The sequence below is a fragment of the Phoca vitulina genome, unplaced genomic scaffold, assembly GCF_004348235.1.
Source record: "Phoca vitulina isolate PV1807 unplaced genomic scaffold, GSC_HSeal_1.0 scaffold23, whole genome shotgun sequence".
In the NCBI taxonomy this organism is placed as follows: domain Eukaryota; kingdom Metazoa; phylum Chordata; class Mammalia; order Carnivora; family Phocidae; genus Phoca; species Phoca vitulina.
The window spans coordinates 10,391,278-10,408,357 of NW_022589726.1; the positions used below are offsets into that span (position 1 = coordinate 10,391,278).

General features: G+C 38.9%; 1 protein-coding gene across 6 annotated transcripts in view; it reads right to left on the reverse strand.

Annotated features, from left to right (window-relative positions):
* Nucleotides 1–10,005, reverse strand: part of MON2 (MON2 homolog, regulator of endosome-to-Golgi trafficking) — a 102,185-nt gene extending 92,180 nt beyond the window's left edge. For 4 of the 6 annotated variants that reach the window (XM_032420219.1, XM_032420218.1, XM_032420216.1 and 1 more), the window contains exon 1: nucleotides 9,453–10,005. In XM_032420219.1, coding sequence (XP_032276110.1) covers nucleotides 9,453–9,483 — 31 coding nt within the window. In that variant the 5' untranslated portion in view covers nucleotides 9,484–10,005. The remainder of the gene's footprint in view (nucleotides 1–9,452) is intronic. The other 2 variants (XM_032420217.1, XM_032420214.1) reach the window with 1 other exon arrangement.
* Nucleotides 10,006–17,080: the final 7,075 nt, after the last annotated feature.

The following is a 17,080-nucleotide window of genomic DNA, read 5'->3' on the forward strand; positions in this document are numbered from 1 at the left end:
TTTCAGTAGCTTTTAAGAAAGAAAGAGGAGGGGCGCCTGGGTGGCTCCGTTGGTTAAGCGGCTGCCTTCGGCTCAGGTCATGATCCCAGGGTCCTGGGATGGAGGCCCGCATCGGGCTCTCTGCTCAGCCAGGAGCCTGCTTCTCCCTCTTCCTCTGCCTCTCCCCCTGCTTGTGAACTCTCTCTCTCTTTCTCTGTCAAATAAATAAATAAAATCTTTAAAAAAAAAAAAAGAAAGAAAGAAAGAGGAAAGTCCTTGCCCAGGAGCACTCACTGGCATTATGTAACTTGGGATGAAATGAAGGTGAGGATGGTGGGGGGTGGCAAGGGTTTAAACTAAATTAAACTAATCAAGGTATGGTACCCTGAAGGAAGGAATAGATTAATTCACCTCAATCCAAAGGTTTAGAAATGAAGGAAGAGTGCAGCCTACTACTGAAGGAAGCAAGAGGAAATGGATGCTAGAAAGGGAATTAAATGTCCACTACTTGAACTAGGGACAAATTAAAAAAAAATGAATGCTGTTTCCCTTCATCAAAGCTCCTATATTATGTTTTTTTTCTGTGTTCTGTTTTTCAAAAAACGTTTTTCTCCTCTATGAAAGTAGACCTCAAAATCAGAACAAATTTACCAAAGGTCCAAATTAATTATTCACAAGCACAAAACAAGAGCTAATGAAGTAATGTGAAATTCATGTTAAGAGCAACTCGGATTAAAAAATGTACTCAGAAGACATCAGGGAGATATAAAGCTGCCTAAAGACTTACGATTTTAGATGTCAGGTAAAATCAAAAGACCTAAAGTCAAGTCCACACTTGGGAATAGGGAGATCTAGAACACTCCCTAGAGGACAATATGCTCATAAAACAATGAATACACGGAAACCAATATGATTTTCTTTTGTAACATTCAATTAGTCTACAATCCCAAACTTTGAAAGATATATACCTACATGGCATCTTATTCAAAACCTCTGACCAAAAACAAAAACAAAAACAAAAAAACCTCTGGCTTCTAGGAAAGAAAAAACTTTAACACATCAAAAGAAAGACTGAAATGCAAATTACATGTGGATAGCTAAAATATATATGTGGTATGCCTATATATATGGTATCCCTTTTCTTTCCTTTTAAAAAAATTTAATCTCCCAACAAGTAACTAATTAATACCTCCTAGATATACAAATGCTTTGCATTATGGTGAACAGAAAGATAAACCAGATGTAAAACTTACCCTTAAGGTGCTATTTAGATTCCCCCCCCAGAAAAAACCTAAAATAACTATAACAGAAGGTAAAATATAAGAGTTATAAGGAAATAACTTATAAAATAAGTTTAAATGAAAGTTAAGAAAACAGAGGAAAACATATTAGCTTGAAATCCTGGGCAGGAGTTTTTTAACAGTTTTTGCTCTAGCAACTATCAGTACATGGCACACAGCATGTACTCAAAAACTATTTCATGAACAAATGAATGAAGGGAATGATGAAAGAAATTAGAAAATTATCTTGGGGGCACCTGGGTGGCACAGTCAGTGGGACATCCAACTCTTGCTTTCAGCTCAGGTAGTGATCTCAGAGTTGTGTGTCAGGGTCGTGGGATCAAGACCTCCATCAGGCTCCATACTCAGTGCAAAGTCTGCTGGAGATTCTTTCTCTCTCTCTCTCTCTCTCTCCCCCTCTGCCCTTCCCCCCTTCATGCGCACTCTCTCTCTCTCAAATAAATCTTTAAAAGAAAAAAGAAAATTATCTGTAAAGTTGATCCATTCATGCAACAAATGGATGAGCAACATTTAAAGTGGGATTAAATGAAGGTAGGATCTTAATTTAAAAAGATAGGAGAAGGTGATTCTGGGCCAGCAAAAGGAACCTCAGAAACATGGAAGAGGGAGGCAGTAGCATATATTTGGATAATAAATAGCAGGCAATACACCTCGGCTGAAGTATAAAGGCATATGAAGAAAAGTTGAAAGTGATGACGCTAGAAAGGAAGGTTAGGACAATCAAGGAAGGTCTTAAATGCTATGCTAAGGGGTCCTTTAAGTACAGAGTAGCCGCTGAGGGTTTCTGAGCTGCTTAAATATATTAAGCTAGTGGTTATATGTAGAATGGTTTCTCTTTTCTGCCATTAATGTACATTAAAGGCCAGGCATTTGAAACCTAGAACTAAAATAATAAGCTGAGAAAAGAGAAAAAAGAAGAGGTATGTTGGAAATTACAGAGCGGGAGGGAACAGCTGACAATGAATAAAGAGAGCAGTGGGGGAGAACATAGCCAAACGTGACTAAGGTAAGCAACAGTGATAAATGCCATCAACAGAACAAATGAAATGAGGGGAAAGGGCAAGTTTTGAGATAAATAAGTTCAATTACAAGAAGTCGTATTTCAAGTGTGGTAAAGATATTCTGGTAGATGTGTTCGACAGACAGCTGGAAACACAGGTCTATGCTCAGTAAAGAGAGCAGAGTCTGCGCAGTAGATTTCGGAGTCATCAGTATTTGGGTAAGGTCAGCAGCAGGGGGAGCAGGGAGAGTAAGTAGATGCCAGTGCTAAGGAAGGAGCACGGAGAAGAGGCCTGAAAACAGAACTTAGGATACACTTACAAATAAATAAAAGGAGAAGGAATACTGAAAGAGCCAGGAGAAAAAGGAAAGTAGAGTGCTACAAACTTCAAAATGAGAGAACTGCAACATGGAAAGAATGATAAATAGTAACAAATAATGAAGCAGGGCAGAGGAATGGGAACAATAAGAACAAGTTAAGTATGTTTAAAAGGCATTTTGCAGTATGATATTATGCGGAGAAGTTGCAGATGAATGCACAGGGATTCACACCCCAGTTCTTCCACTTCCTAGCTTTACTAACTTAGGCAAGTTACTGAACCAAGAAAAAAAACCGTAATTTCCTCATCTGTAAAATTAAAATAGCATCTTCTAATAGAATCAATGGATGCAAAGTCCCTAGCCTAATGAAAAGACAATATTTTCCTCAACACTGAGTTAACTTCATAAAGATAAAGGCAGTCTCTCATTCATTTTTATATTTCCCACCATGCTTTACACTTAAGACACTAATAAATTCCTATTAAATTACAGCAGTGATAGCAAAACCCAATGTTTTGTACATGACTGAAAATAAGCTTTACTTATATAAAAGAAAAAAGGAAAATAATTCCATTTTTGAAGTATGTCTTCCTTTTTGGTTTATATGTCAGAACAATGTCTTTTGTTTCTTCTGTCTCACCAAAGCACGGTGATAACATAATCAATACATTTGACTGTTTTCACTGACCTTTGCTCTCATTTTCTTCAGAAAAGTAAAAATACAATGATCAAAAACCTAGTCAAAAATAATGTTTTATACTGTAACAATAAATTTCATTGGTTATGGTACTTTCATAAATGTATAAAACATGTTATAGACTAACCAAAAGCTTTTTAAAGAACTCTCACTGTAAAATGCTCTTAGAATACTGCAATAATATAGAAAATTTTCCTAGAAGTCCTAGTGAAAACGTTTCTGCTTATATTTTTTTTTTTTTAAGATTTTATTTATTTATTTGACAGAGAGAGACACAGCGAGAGAGGGAACACAAACAGGCGGAGTGGGAGGGGGAGAAGCAGGCTTCCTGCCAAGCAGGGAGCCCGATGCAGGGCTCAATCCCAGGACCCTGGGATCATGACCTGAGCCGAAGGCAGACGCTTAACGACTGAGCCACCCAGGCACCCCTGCTTCTATTATTCTTGAAGTTAACATCTAAACCATTCATCAGAAGAAAATGAATTTAATGAGACCTTAGGAATCTAATGTAACTTTTCTGGAATAAAGTCATAGAAAGAGCAGAGTCAAAGGAGAAAAGAGAAAAAGAAAAGAAACAAAGGCCAAAGGCCACTCACCTAACACAATTATCTAAAACTGCATTATATATATAGGAAAGTAAGTCTTGACCAAAATGATTTCTAACTCCTTACCTTGTCACATTTATGTGACTGGGGTTGGCCAAGTTTTCTTGAATAAATTATGAAAATTTATTTCAGTATATAAAACATCAACTTATTCTATTATGCTTATGAGAGAAAGAACACAACTGGTTATGTCATGAGTAAATCTGTCCAACCAACATCAACAGAAAAAAAAACTACAGTACATTATAAAATACTAAACCAAAACAGCTCCCGATTAAGCATGCAAATATTATCCAGCCCTCATTCTTCACTGTCAAAAGGTCCTGAAAATGAGATCTTCTCCCTACCAGGAGAGCCAACTGACTTGGTCCTCGGTCCCCAAAGGAAGAATCCTGTCATGATATGTAAAAGGCATCTCTCTCACCAAGCTAACACATAAAAACACTGGACACTGAGGAACTCTATTATAAGAACTTTTGCTTTTTAAGGCAAAAATCCCTGTCAACTAACTCTTATCAAACCCAAATACACAAGAGGAACCAAAGACATGGCATGGGAAGACTATTTGCACTTTTTTATTATTTACACCCTTACTGATTCCACTTCATTAAAAAGGAGAGAAAAAAATCCATTCAAAACCCTAATTCTGACCACCTCAACTCAAATGATCTTCATTCCCTTCCTCTTCTACCACCCATTCCCTGGACTTCATCATCCTCTAGGGCAGCCTAACTTGGCAATCTGAAATCCAATATCCCCTTACTGTCTCAATCCCTATCCTTCTAGCTCTCCCACTCCTCAACTCTACTGCTCTTTGATTAAATTGGTGCTGCTAGTACCTTAACCCTTCCATCTTCTTCCAAAGTTTTGTTGGATTTCCTTCTTTAGGAATACAACATAGATCTCACCATCTATCATCATTTTAACCACTTTTCCTGCCAAGACTCTTTAAGTGTCCCAAGTCAATTTCTCCTACACTTCTCCAAAGTGATCCACTGCTCCCCTCAAACTTTCTACCCATCACTTTCATCACTAATTACTCCTAGCAATAAGCTTGTTTCCTACCTTACCAGGAATAGAGGTCACAGGCCAAACTGTCCACAACTTCCTATCTCTCCACAATATCCCTCATTCAAATTTATCACATTCAAATTCATTTTTTCTTTTTCCCTTCCTCTGTCAGAGGAAAATATGTTCCTTCTCAGGTTTAAAATGAGTTCATTCACTTATGCCCTTGAAACTCCAGCTTTCTCAGGGACCTTGCTCTACAAGTATTCCCTTTCTCTCCTATATCCTTAACCTTAGTTGGCCAGCTACCTCTTTCCCTTTATTGCTGTTGTTTCCCAAAGTTCCTTCTTTGGTCCTGATATTCTCATTCTATACACTCTTTCAGACTCATTTTATCTACTCCTATGGTTTCTACTATCATGTATAAACTGACACTTCTAAATCTCAAATTCTAGACCTCCCCCTTAAGAACCAAACCATCATTTTCAAACTCCTACTGGTCAGTTCCACACATAAATCTTAAACTTATTATATTCAGGACTATTCACTTTACCCAAAAACATCGCCTCCTCTTATATTCCTTCTCTTAGTGATCTATCCAGTTTCCCAAGCCAGAACCTGGGAGGCATCATAGATTTCTCTCTCTACGTTATATAGAAGGTCACCATGCCCTGGTAATTTTATCTGTTAAGTCTCTTTTTAATCCATGCTCTCTCTTTCACACATGCCCACCACAATGCAAGCAACCTCCTGTCTTCCTCTACTGCTACCTTCATGCAGGCAATCCTCATTTTTTAAATTTGCTCTCTTTGCCTCAATCTCAGTCCCCTCTAATTCTTCCCACCAATATTGTTATGAAAATGTTAATAAGGGGCGCCTGGGTGGCTCAGTCAAGTCATGGTCCCGGGGTCCTGGGATCAAGCCCCACTGTCAGGCTCCCTGCTCAGCAGGGAGCCTGCTTCTCCCACTCCACCTGCTTGTGCTCTCTCTCTCCCTCTCTCTCTCAAATAAATAAAATATTTAAAAAAAAAGGAAAATGTTACAAAATATGAATTAATATTATTCCCTCTCTTAAAAAACTTTAATGGCTCCCAATAACCTCCAGCATGAAATTTATCTGACATGGAATATAAACATATGCTATTTCCTCTGCCTGGTATGACCCCCTCCCCTTCTTCTATTGGCTAGCTTCTACTCATCCTATTAAGGCTCAATTCAAGAATTACAAATTCTCTCTGAGCTTACTTCCAATCTCAGTTAGATCCCCCTCATTTATTTCCAGAGTAATGCCTTCAAACAGAAAATGACCAAAATGTTTTATTCATTAAATACATAAACACAAAGCTTCAGAGATGACTGCCTCTGAAGGCACTGAATTTCAATTATACAGAAATGATTTTGCAAAGCTTTAAAGTAATTTTTAAAGCAAAGAAAACATTTTTCATACAAATATTCCAGAACAAATTAGCTAGCACACTTGTGCTAAAAAGTTACACTGCTGTAAAAATAAGCAGTAATACAAGGAGAAGGAATGTATTGCTGTTATTATTGAATTACTACTTTTATTACAAAATGACAATGAAATTATAGCCACTATTAAAACAATTTAAGGGGTGCCTGGGTGGCTCAGTCGTTAAGCGTCTGCCTTCGGCTCAGGTCATGATCCCAGGGTCCTGGGATCGAGCCCCGCATCGGGCTCCCTGCTCCGCGGGAAGCCTGCTTCTCCCTCTCCCACTTCCCCTGCTTGTGTTCCTTTTCTCGCTGTGTCTCCCTCTGTCAAATAAATTAATAAAATCTTAAAAAAAAAAAATCTCAACTGCTTTAAAAAAAATTAAAAAAAAAACTAATATGCAAAGGAAGATTTATAAATGGAAACAATTAAGATGGAGAAAGCCATGTAGAAAATCCAAAGATAAGAAGTAAACAGCAATAAACAAGACACTATCCTTTACCAATACTCTTTTCTTCTGTAAGCACCATGATCAAAAAGGTAGAAATTACTAGAAACTTAAAGACTAAATATAAAAGGTATCACTTCATTCTACCTTGTTTAAAAGGTATTGGGGAAGGAGACATCCCTTCCAAAGCACTGTACTGCTTTGAGTTCTTGAGTACCTTTGTAAGTAGTTCAGAATAAGTATTTTTCAAGTAATAACTGTGAAGATACTGGGCGAGTGTTAACTAGCAAACCAGTACACAGATGGAAAAGGTTCTTACACTGAGAAAGGCTTTGCCTTAAGGTATACCAAGAACCATCCTCTCCCCATCCCCAAAATAAATAAAACAAAAACTACCAGTTCCTTAGAGAACAAAAGCCAAAATTTGGCACTGCTATTAATTTACCAGGAAAAATTTAATTCAACCAAAATGTTTCTTGAAAATCAAGGGTCCTCCTAAAGAATCATCATTCTTAGACTAATTATTCATTCTTGTTTTAAACTTGTGACACAGTAACGGTCATTTTCCAATTCCTAAGTGGGCCCGTAAGTATATTAGAAGTGCCACTGGTTAAGGAGTCAAAGTTCTTACATTCAACAAATTCTTGTGGAGTAGGTATTATATAGGAAATTATGTATCAGAGATTATCACGCCAAGAATTATTTTTGTCATTACCTCAGAGAGTAGGTGCAATCACTAAGTATCTCTTTGGCCTATGTTCAAGTAAAAAAGCTAATGAGGCTTATTGAACGTTCCTAGATAAGATGGATTGAGTTCTAGAACTTTGTAAATTATGGGATGCCTGGGAGGCTCAGTCGGCTAAGTGTCTGCCTTCGGCTCAGGTCATGATCCCAGGGTCCTGGGATCGAGTCCCACATCGGGCTCCCTGCTCAACAGGAAGCCTGCTTCTCCCTCTGCCTGCTCTGCCTGCGGCTCCCCCTGCTTGTGCTCTCAATCTCTCTCCCTCTCTCTGTCAAATAAATAAATAAAACCTTAAAAAAAAAAAAAACAACTTTTAAGTTACCTGTTTGGAATTCTGAATGCATTTTCCAAAAGAAAAAAAAGTAATAAATGGCAATTAAATTCTCAAGCAAGTCCACAAAGGCCTTTATGTGTAATATCGAGAAATCCCAGTCTCTATATAAATTATAAGAGCTGGGAACAGTCAGTTCTATAAATTATTGTTAAAATTAAAAAAATGGACTTGACATTTTATAAACGAGCATTTCTCTTAAAATTGGAACAGCGTGCTTCTTTAAAATTCTTTAAAAATGCTTAATTCTTTAGAATTACTTATTAAAACTTCCAACAGGATATAGAGAAAATAATGAAAATCTGTATCACAAGCTATTGAGTATCTGAAATAAAACATATTATGATAGTCGTCTTTCCAAGGGTGGCACATCAGGTTTCTACTATTGGGTAATATTTGCTTACTTCATTAAAGAAACACTAGATGGAGTTTGTTGAAGACTGATGAGACCAAAAGCCCTTACAGAAAAGTTAAGGTTCCTTGGAAGCCTAAAATCCAAACTTTATTGGATAAGTTTTAATTGTAAGATCTCTATAATAATAAAGGCAAAACATTTAAATTAACATGAAAACATTCCAAAATTCCTTAGTGAACTTTTGGTGAACCCTAAATAGTAAATGAAATTGCTGGTACACCAAACTATATTAAATAGGAATAAAAATAATTGCTTTTACAAAAATATCACTGAAATGTCTTATTTCAGGTATGAGAAAGGAAAATGAGATGCGATCTTTAAAAGCTTATGAAAAATAAAATGACATCTTAAGAGAAAAGGTCAATAGTGACTAAATTAAAAATTTCAATTTAGGAAATATTTGGAGAATTTACATATATTATTAATTGAAGCCTCTTTAATACCCTTTTTGCTCTGACAATTTCCCGTCATAATCTAATAAATCCACCCTTTAGCCCTATTTACATATGAAAGAAAGCTGAAGCTTGAAGAGGTTAATATGTATTGATGTATTCCAAGGTGTATTGAATTTAATTCTAAACTCAAACGTCCCATTACATTATTGCTGATAACAAGGCTTAACATGATTATTGTGGGTCCTCAATATTTGTCGTAAGTTAGGTGACTGCATAATTTACTAATACTTCATAGTATTGACACAGAGTAAAGCTGCATGACACAAGACAAGAAGGAAAACTACTTGCCACTGAGTGATACATACTATAAACGTAAGAAGCAGAGATTTTACCACAACGATGGATAATCGTTTTTAAAAGCAACAAACGTAAGTTTTTCAATTCTGGCTTGGCTAGTTCCAAGTTTGAAAGGGCCAGAAAAGGCGAGGATAAGATACATCCAGCTGAATTAGCTGAATCGGCTCATTCCGCGAAGTTCATTCCTAAATGCTGAGGACCAGGAGTAGACAAAATCAAAGCGCCCCAGTCGTCTTCAAAGGAAACTATAAAACGCGCTTATGGTACAACCCACCGACTCGTAAATCTGGAAAGGCGAGGGCCAAATGAAAATTAGATAGGACAGGAGTTTGGAAGTGAAGGACTGGGTCTAATAGGACCAGACATGCTCACCGTACCTTCTCCCGACGTTGCCCAAAGCTTACCTCTTTGACAGGTGGGAATTTCTTTTTGCATTCCAGGGACAAGGCCCGTAAATCGCTCTGCATATTCTCCAGCAGCTTTTTCACCGCCTCGGGGCTGTTGGTGCCGGACATGATCCACCAAACTATAATTCAGTATCTGAGCGGCGCAAACGAACTCCAGCACTGTCAGCTCCTTGGGGCGACAGGCAGTTCCCTCCCGGCGTCTCTGGCCCTTCCGCAGCCCGCCGCCTGGGCTCCGCGGGGCTCGGCCCGGCCTGGGCTGCGAACCCGGAGCGTACCCGAGCGCCCCCCGCAGCCTTCTCGCAACTCTCGCGTCTCCTATCCGAGGCGCCCCCCGCAGTCGCCCCGCCCTGCTAGGCTCCGCCGGCTCTGGCCGAGGAGCCCACAAGGTGGGCAGGTCCGTCCCGCTGCCGCGGGATCCGGCCACACAGTTCGTCACCAGCCAACCTGGCAAAAAGCTTCAGCGCTGGCTCCCCAAGCCCTCCAGACTCGCCGACGCCATTAGCCGAGCCGCCCACAATTCCGAGCGCGGCCGGGACACGTCAGCCGCACTTCCGGGCACCGCGGCCACCGCCCCCGCCGTGGCCAACTGGGGCGGTGAGCCGCAGGCGGGGCGGGGCCGGGGGCGTGGTCACCTTCGGGGCATGCCCGGTTCCGGGACGAGCCGCTGTCCCCAGCTCTACTTGGGCCACTGTTTGCCTAACCTAAATTTGCTTTTTTTTTTAGGGTGACTGCTGTCTGAACGGAGCCACGTATCTCTTGGCCTATCTGTTGCCGTATGTTTGAAATAAATTGTATTTCGGTGTAAACAATTTGCTTCCTTTTGGCTTAATCTTCATCTGTCTTGTCCCTCTTCATTTCTGCCCCCTCGAATCCCTGGGCTAATAGCCCCAAGTCAATGCCTACCTCCTGTTAATTTTTTCCTTCTTAAGTACCTAAATTGCAGTTCCTCCACAGATCGCTGCGCGATCTGCCCCGCCCCTTTTACCGCAAGTCTCCCAGCTAAAATGAGTTTCAGAAGCATTGGGATTTTTTTTTTTTTAAGCTCTGTTTTGTTCCCTCATGTATCTCCAGCACTTAGAACAGTGTTTGGCACATTGCAGATGATCAGTAAATATTTGAATGAATGAATGAATGAATACCCTAATAAAAACAGTTTTGATGCTCAAATAAGAAACCGCTATAAAAGCCTTCATTAGGAGGCAATTATATATGAAGCAAAAGTAAACAGAGAAATCATCTGTGGTTCTCGAAGATCCAGGTCAGTATGCTTTTGCCCAAGACATCTTGCAGCTACTGAGTAGGAAGCAGAGAAAGGTAGAGGGAAAGCCTGAACCAGGGTAGAGGTAGGAGATGAAGAAATGAACACCTCCAGACAACTGAGCTGATGACATCTTTGCAGGATGGAGGAAATAAGACCTTGCACAACAAGTACTTTGTAAACTAAATTTTTTTTCCATCTGACAAGAAGTAAAGCAAAGATGGATGAAGGTAGCAGGTGATGTTAATGAGCTCTCAGAACAGTAGTTTGGATCATTTGTGCCAAACAGTAGTTTGGATCATTTGTGACATCTTTGGGAAGTTTGACCACTCCTATAGTATAAGCTTTATGTATTAAGAGCTGTGAATTTAGAGGGGAAAAAAAAAGCTTAGGTAGAATATGTGGCAGACATTATTCTTGAAGTCGTAGGGAGCTTTTAAAAATGATGCTCTTTTTTAAATTATTTAAATTCAATTTAGTTAACATATACTGTATTATTAGTTTCAGGGGTAGAATTTAGTGATTCATCATTTGCATATAACACCCAGTGCTCATTATGTCAAGTGCCCTCCTTAATGCCTGTCAGCCAATTATCCCTTCCCCCCACCCACCTCAAAAAAAAAAAAAAAGATCCTCTAATAATTGACTTATAATATACCATCAAGCTTCCACCCAGTGCCTTTCCCTATGTGACCAATTTTTCTTTTGAAATTTAATTTTTTTATTAGTAGTAATTTTGGCATGATTGATTCAAAATCATCATTCTTAGAGTCCTTTATATCTCTGTTATATATAGTTGAGAGAATGCAATTGGAATTCATTAATCAAAAGTAATACTGATAGTGATTTGAAAAGCCAAAATTTTCTTAAGGTGTAGCAATTATCTATAACCAGTATTCTGTAAATTTCTTTTTAAAAAACAAAAACAGTTTTCTATATACATATGCCCAGGGAAATTGTACTGCCACAGAAATAGTGCATGGCTTTATGACAAAACCAAAGTTAGCAGGGGTAAAAATTATTTTTGATTCTACAAGTTAAGAAATCAGCTAAACACAGGAGTTAGCATTCTGAAAAACAGAATCATTTCTCTTTTAGTAGCAAAAACAAATTATTCAAATACATATTAATGTACCCAAGTCTGTCAGGAAGTACTTTCAGAATTTTGTGGTATACCTAGAAATGTTGGTATAAGTGTGAAATGGCCTTCTGTAGCTACATAATCTGTCTTCATTGAAAATTACATTAATAAATGCCTGCTAAATTTAACCTTTTATTACCTTGAGTAATGCTTTCATAGTCTTATCAGGTAGTAGTTAGACTTCACGCTCTGAAGTCAAAACCTTTAAATTTGAATGTCAGCCCTGTTAGTTACTACTTGGGTGACTCTAGAAAATTAATTTCTTTAATCTTCAGTTTCCACATCTTTATTTTTTTTTTAAAGATTTTATTTATTTATTTAATAAGACAGAGAGAGACAGCGAGAGAGGGAACACAAGCAGGGGGAGTGGGAGAGGGAGAAGCAGGCTTCCCGCGGAGCAGGGAGCCCGATGTGGGGCTCGATCCCAGCACTCTGGGATCATGACCTCAGCCGAAGGCAGCCGCTTAACAACTGAACCACCCAGGCGCCCCTCACATCTTTATTTTTTTTAAAGATTTATTTGTTTGAGAGAGAAAATGAAAGAGAGAGAGAGAAAGTAGAGGGGAGGAGCAGAGGGAAAGGGAGAGAAAGAATCTCAAGCAGACTGCCTGCTCAGCCTGACGACGTGGCTCTCGATCTCACAACCCTGAGATCATGACCTGAGCTGAAATCAAGAGTCCAACACTTGACTGACTGAGCCACCCAGGTGCCCCAGTTTCCACATTTTTTTTTTTTTTTTAAAGATTTTATTTATTTATCTGAGAGAGAGAATGGGAGACAGAGAGCATGAGAGGGGAAGGGTCAGAGGGAGAAGCAGACCCCCTGCTGAGCAGGGAGCCCGATGTGGGACTCGATCCCGGGACTCCAGAATCATGACCTGAGCCGAAGGCAGTTGCTTAACCAACTGAGCCACCCAGGCGCCCCTCCACATTTTTAAAAGAAGGAAATCCAAGTGCCTTCCTCACGCTGTATTTCTAATGTATAAATGTATAAATGAGATGTTGCAGGTAGTGCACAATGCTTAGCACACGTTAAGTAGTAAGCCAATGTTTTGTAAGTCCAATGAGCTATCCATTGAGCCATGGAGCCACCTAGTAAGTCAATCTTGTATATATAGATAGATAGATAATCTTTTATATTTATATATATTTATATATATATATCTTCATATATATATAAAATAGGTAGCTCTTCAGTGATCATTACTCACACTATCTTTTATTAAATTCTAAATAGATTTATTATCAACAAGTTTTAGCATTCTAGTGAAAACTAGGAAACCCAGGTCTTTTTCTGAGCCTTTGTTGTAAATCTTTTAGAAAATGTATTTTAAATAAATGATAAGCATGTATTCACGTGTAACAAGAAAACTTGTCTAATGTCATTCTGAAATATCTGTCTCAGTTAATGGTGAAATCCAAATATTACTCAATTTATCTTTCTATTGTTCAATCCCTCAGATTTCACCATCAGTCACTTACTCTCCTCTCAGACTTTTCTCTCTTCTACCTACTCCTTAGAGATTAGTATTTCCCCAAATTGTATTTTTTGCTCTCTTTTCTTTTTAATTTATTCTCATGGAGTGATCTTAGTATGCACACTGTTGGTGTCAATTACTACCAACCTATTGATAATACCCTGTATAACCTCCATATTGACAAATAGCAATAGAATGTCCAGATTAACAGGAATACTACAACAGGAATGTGGTTGCAGTATCAGCTAAGGTTAAAATGCAAGCTTCTAAACCTTCTGAATATTCAGACTTTCTGGAATACATAACACCAGACCTTCTAGAAACTTCACTTCCCCTTCTGGTCCTACCCTTATAAATGTAAAGCTAGACTGGTCCTGTACAGTGTTCTCTAGAGACCATCTCACTTGGGCAAGGTAGCTCATCAATCTCAAGGTAGCTCATCAACCTCAAGAGTTATGTAATATACAACATCATAGCTAAGGTGCACTACAGAGAATATTCAGACATGAAAAAACCCTTTATTCTTAGCTTCTCTAGTCTAATGCTCAAATACATTCCTGAATTTAGTGCTATGGGAATAAAACAAGAAAGTTACTGGAATATCTCTGAAAATCATGATATCAAGCCCTTATCCACAAACCTATAACTCCAGAGTGTGAGATCCAGACATGAATATCCCACTGCTTATTAGACATTCTTGCCTGGAAGTCTCATTGTCACCTACATTCCTCCCCAAAAAGGAGTTGGTCCTCTTCATACATTATCTTTCTCAGTGAAAGAAATGGGTTGCCACTATCCATCTAGTTCCCATCTGGTTTCCCAGATCAGGAAACTAAGAATCAAACTTGACTCTTTCCGCTCCCTCATCTACTGCATCTAAGCTGAATCAAATTCTGTTTGTTCATCCCCCTTTGTAACTTTCAATTCATCCATTTTCTCCATTCTCAGGCAATCATCATCTCTCACCGGTTTAAATATTTTATTTATTTATTTTTTTAGAGAGGGAAAGAGAGCACGCGTGCGTGCGAGTGGGGGGAGGGGCGGAGTGGGGAAGGAGAGGAAGGGGGAAAGAATCTCAAGCAGACTCTCACCTGGGTGCAGAGCCCAACTCAGGGCTCAGTCTCACAACCCTAAGATCATAACCTGAGTCAAAACCAAGAGTGGGACGCTTAACGGACTGAGCCACACGGGCGCCCCTCACTGGTTTCCAATGTACAATCCCTACCTCTAGTCCATTTTTAATTTATTTCCACTCTAGTCCCAGAGTCCTCTTTCTAAAATGGAAATATGAAGCCCTTTTATGATTTTCTAATGTTTCCAGATTAAATTCCAAACTCCTTTACATGGTGTACTAGTTAGATTCTTGTAGCTACCTCAAGCAGTAGGGCTTTGTGAAAATAAGAGACGAAGGAATTTCAGCCAGAAGGCCGAGCGCTGTGGGAATACAGGAAAAGCTTGGCTTCACAGAGCCTAGAATGCAGTTTGGAAACTAGAAAGCCCTTTGGCATCCAGAACCGCTTGATTAATCTCAGCAGCAGATGTGTGTTGCTTCCTTCGCCCTCATCTGATGCTGAAGTACTACTGAGACACATCTACTCCATGTCTCTGCTAAGATTTCTTCTGCTTTTGCCAACCGGTTGCCTCACTCCTTTTTTTTTTTTTTTTTTTTAAAGATTTTATTTATTTATTTATTTGACAGAGTGAGAGAAAGTACAAGCAGGGGGAGCAGCAGGGGAAGAAGGAGAAGCAGGCTCCCCATGGAGCAAGGAGCCCAACTCCGGACTCAATCTTAGGACCCTGGGATCAGAACCTGAGCCGAAGAAGGCAGATGCCTAATGGACTGAGCCACCCAGGTGTCCCAGTTGCGGATTCCATACATCACCAGCATCCTGCTCTCTCATAGCTTCAGCTTCCTCATGGCATCCACTGCTTTTCTTCTTTCTCTGTGTCTATTTAACATCTGTTTCTCTACCCTACCAACTACATACTTTCTTTTTATGTGTTACATTCAAATTTCTAAAGAGAAAGAATCTAAGTAGTTTGGCAAATCGAGTATAAATGTTGAATTCCAATTTTGCTATGCTTTTTGCCAGACCACCTCCTAGGTGACTGAAAAGAATACAGATCGACTGCCCTTGGAGCAAGAGACACCCCTGATTCCAACAGCTATGGTCCAAGGTGATCGGTTTATGTGGTCAGGGTAAGGGGTTCACATGGTGCAGAACACGGGCAAATATGTTGAAGAAATTATATCAGAGATCTGTTAATATGAAATTTTATTGCAAATGCGTTTATAAGTGCTTTCTTACCTACTTTTTATCAGTACTTATATTCTAAGTATTATTTATAATTTAAACTTGACGTTTAGAGATTAAAACTGTGTTAAACTCTTAACTAATAGTGATTATGAATTAAATTTTAGATTTATCTTAGTTAGTCTCACTCTATTGTCTTTTCCTTTGTCATCATTAATTCTCTATCTCTGAATTACTTTTCCTGAAATGAATTCAGTTTTACAATCTTCTTTTTCTAAGAATTTTACTAAGTCCAGAAATGATTTGTCTTTAATGCCTCTTGGTACATACTGTCTTTGTATTTCTTAAAACGTATTCTCAAAGAATCCCTTAAACTTTAATTTTCAGAATTAAAAAGTATAACTTGCTAGCTGGTCTAAATTAAATACTGACTAAAGAACACATGCTTTCTTTACGGAATAAAGAAATGATTACAAAAGACAAATTATGAGTGGAGAACCTATAATTTACTATTTTAAACACTGTGTTCCTCCTAGATGTAAGAATAAGTTGTTATTGTGCTTCTTATGGTTACTCTCCAAATTTTTTAAAAGATGAGTTTGTTTATTTTTATTTTTTAATTTATTTTTATTTTTAAGTAATCTCTACATCCAGTGTGGGATGCAAACTTAACAACCCTGAGATCAGGGCCCCTGGGTGGCTCAGTCAGTTAAGCATCTGCCTTCAGCTCAGATCACGACCCCAGGGTCCTGGGATCAAGGCCCACGTTGGGCTCCCCACTCCGTGGGGGGAGCCTGCTTCTTCCTCTCCCTCTGCCTGCCACTCCCCCTGCTTGTGCTCTCTCTTTCTCTCTCTGTCAAATAAATAAATAAAATCTTTTAAAAAAACAACAACTAACCCGGAGATTAAGAGTCACATGCCCTACCAACTGAGCCAGCCAGGTGCCCCTGAAAAATAATTTTTTAAACATTTTCTTTCTTGTCTTTGTTGTAACTGCTTTAAGAACATATTTTATACTTGGTACATCAGTTTGTTCCTTGTTGTGTGGAAGGGCGGCAACAATGTAATACCAGTGAAGGAACAGCCTTCTTTACTAGGAACCTTCTCAGCTAGACCTTCCCTAAGTCATTGTATCAGTCACCTATCGGAGTACATAGAGCACAAAGTTTTGCTATGAAAAAGCAGAAGGAACAGTCACACCTGAAAGATGTCCTCCACTCCTAGTAGCTCACAGAATGTTTTAAGCAGCAAAGGGAGCAGGGGGTCATGTACGGATTTGTCAGGTTCTTTCTATGTTACAGAAGTAGAGATTGAAATACTCCCTTTCAACATTTCAGAGGCCGGAGGATTACAGACTCCTTTATTCTGTGGTGAAGATGCTCTAGAGATATTTAATATTAACAACAAATCATTTTAGAGATATTTCCTCTAATAGTTCCGTTATTTTTATATTGCCTCGAGGCCTTGTGCTCTATTGTTGCTTTCAACTTCGTT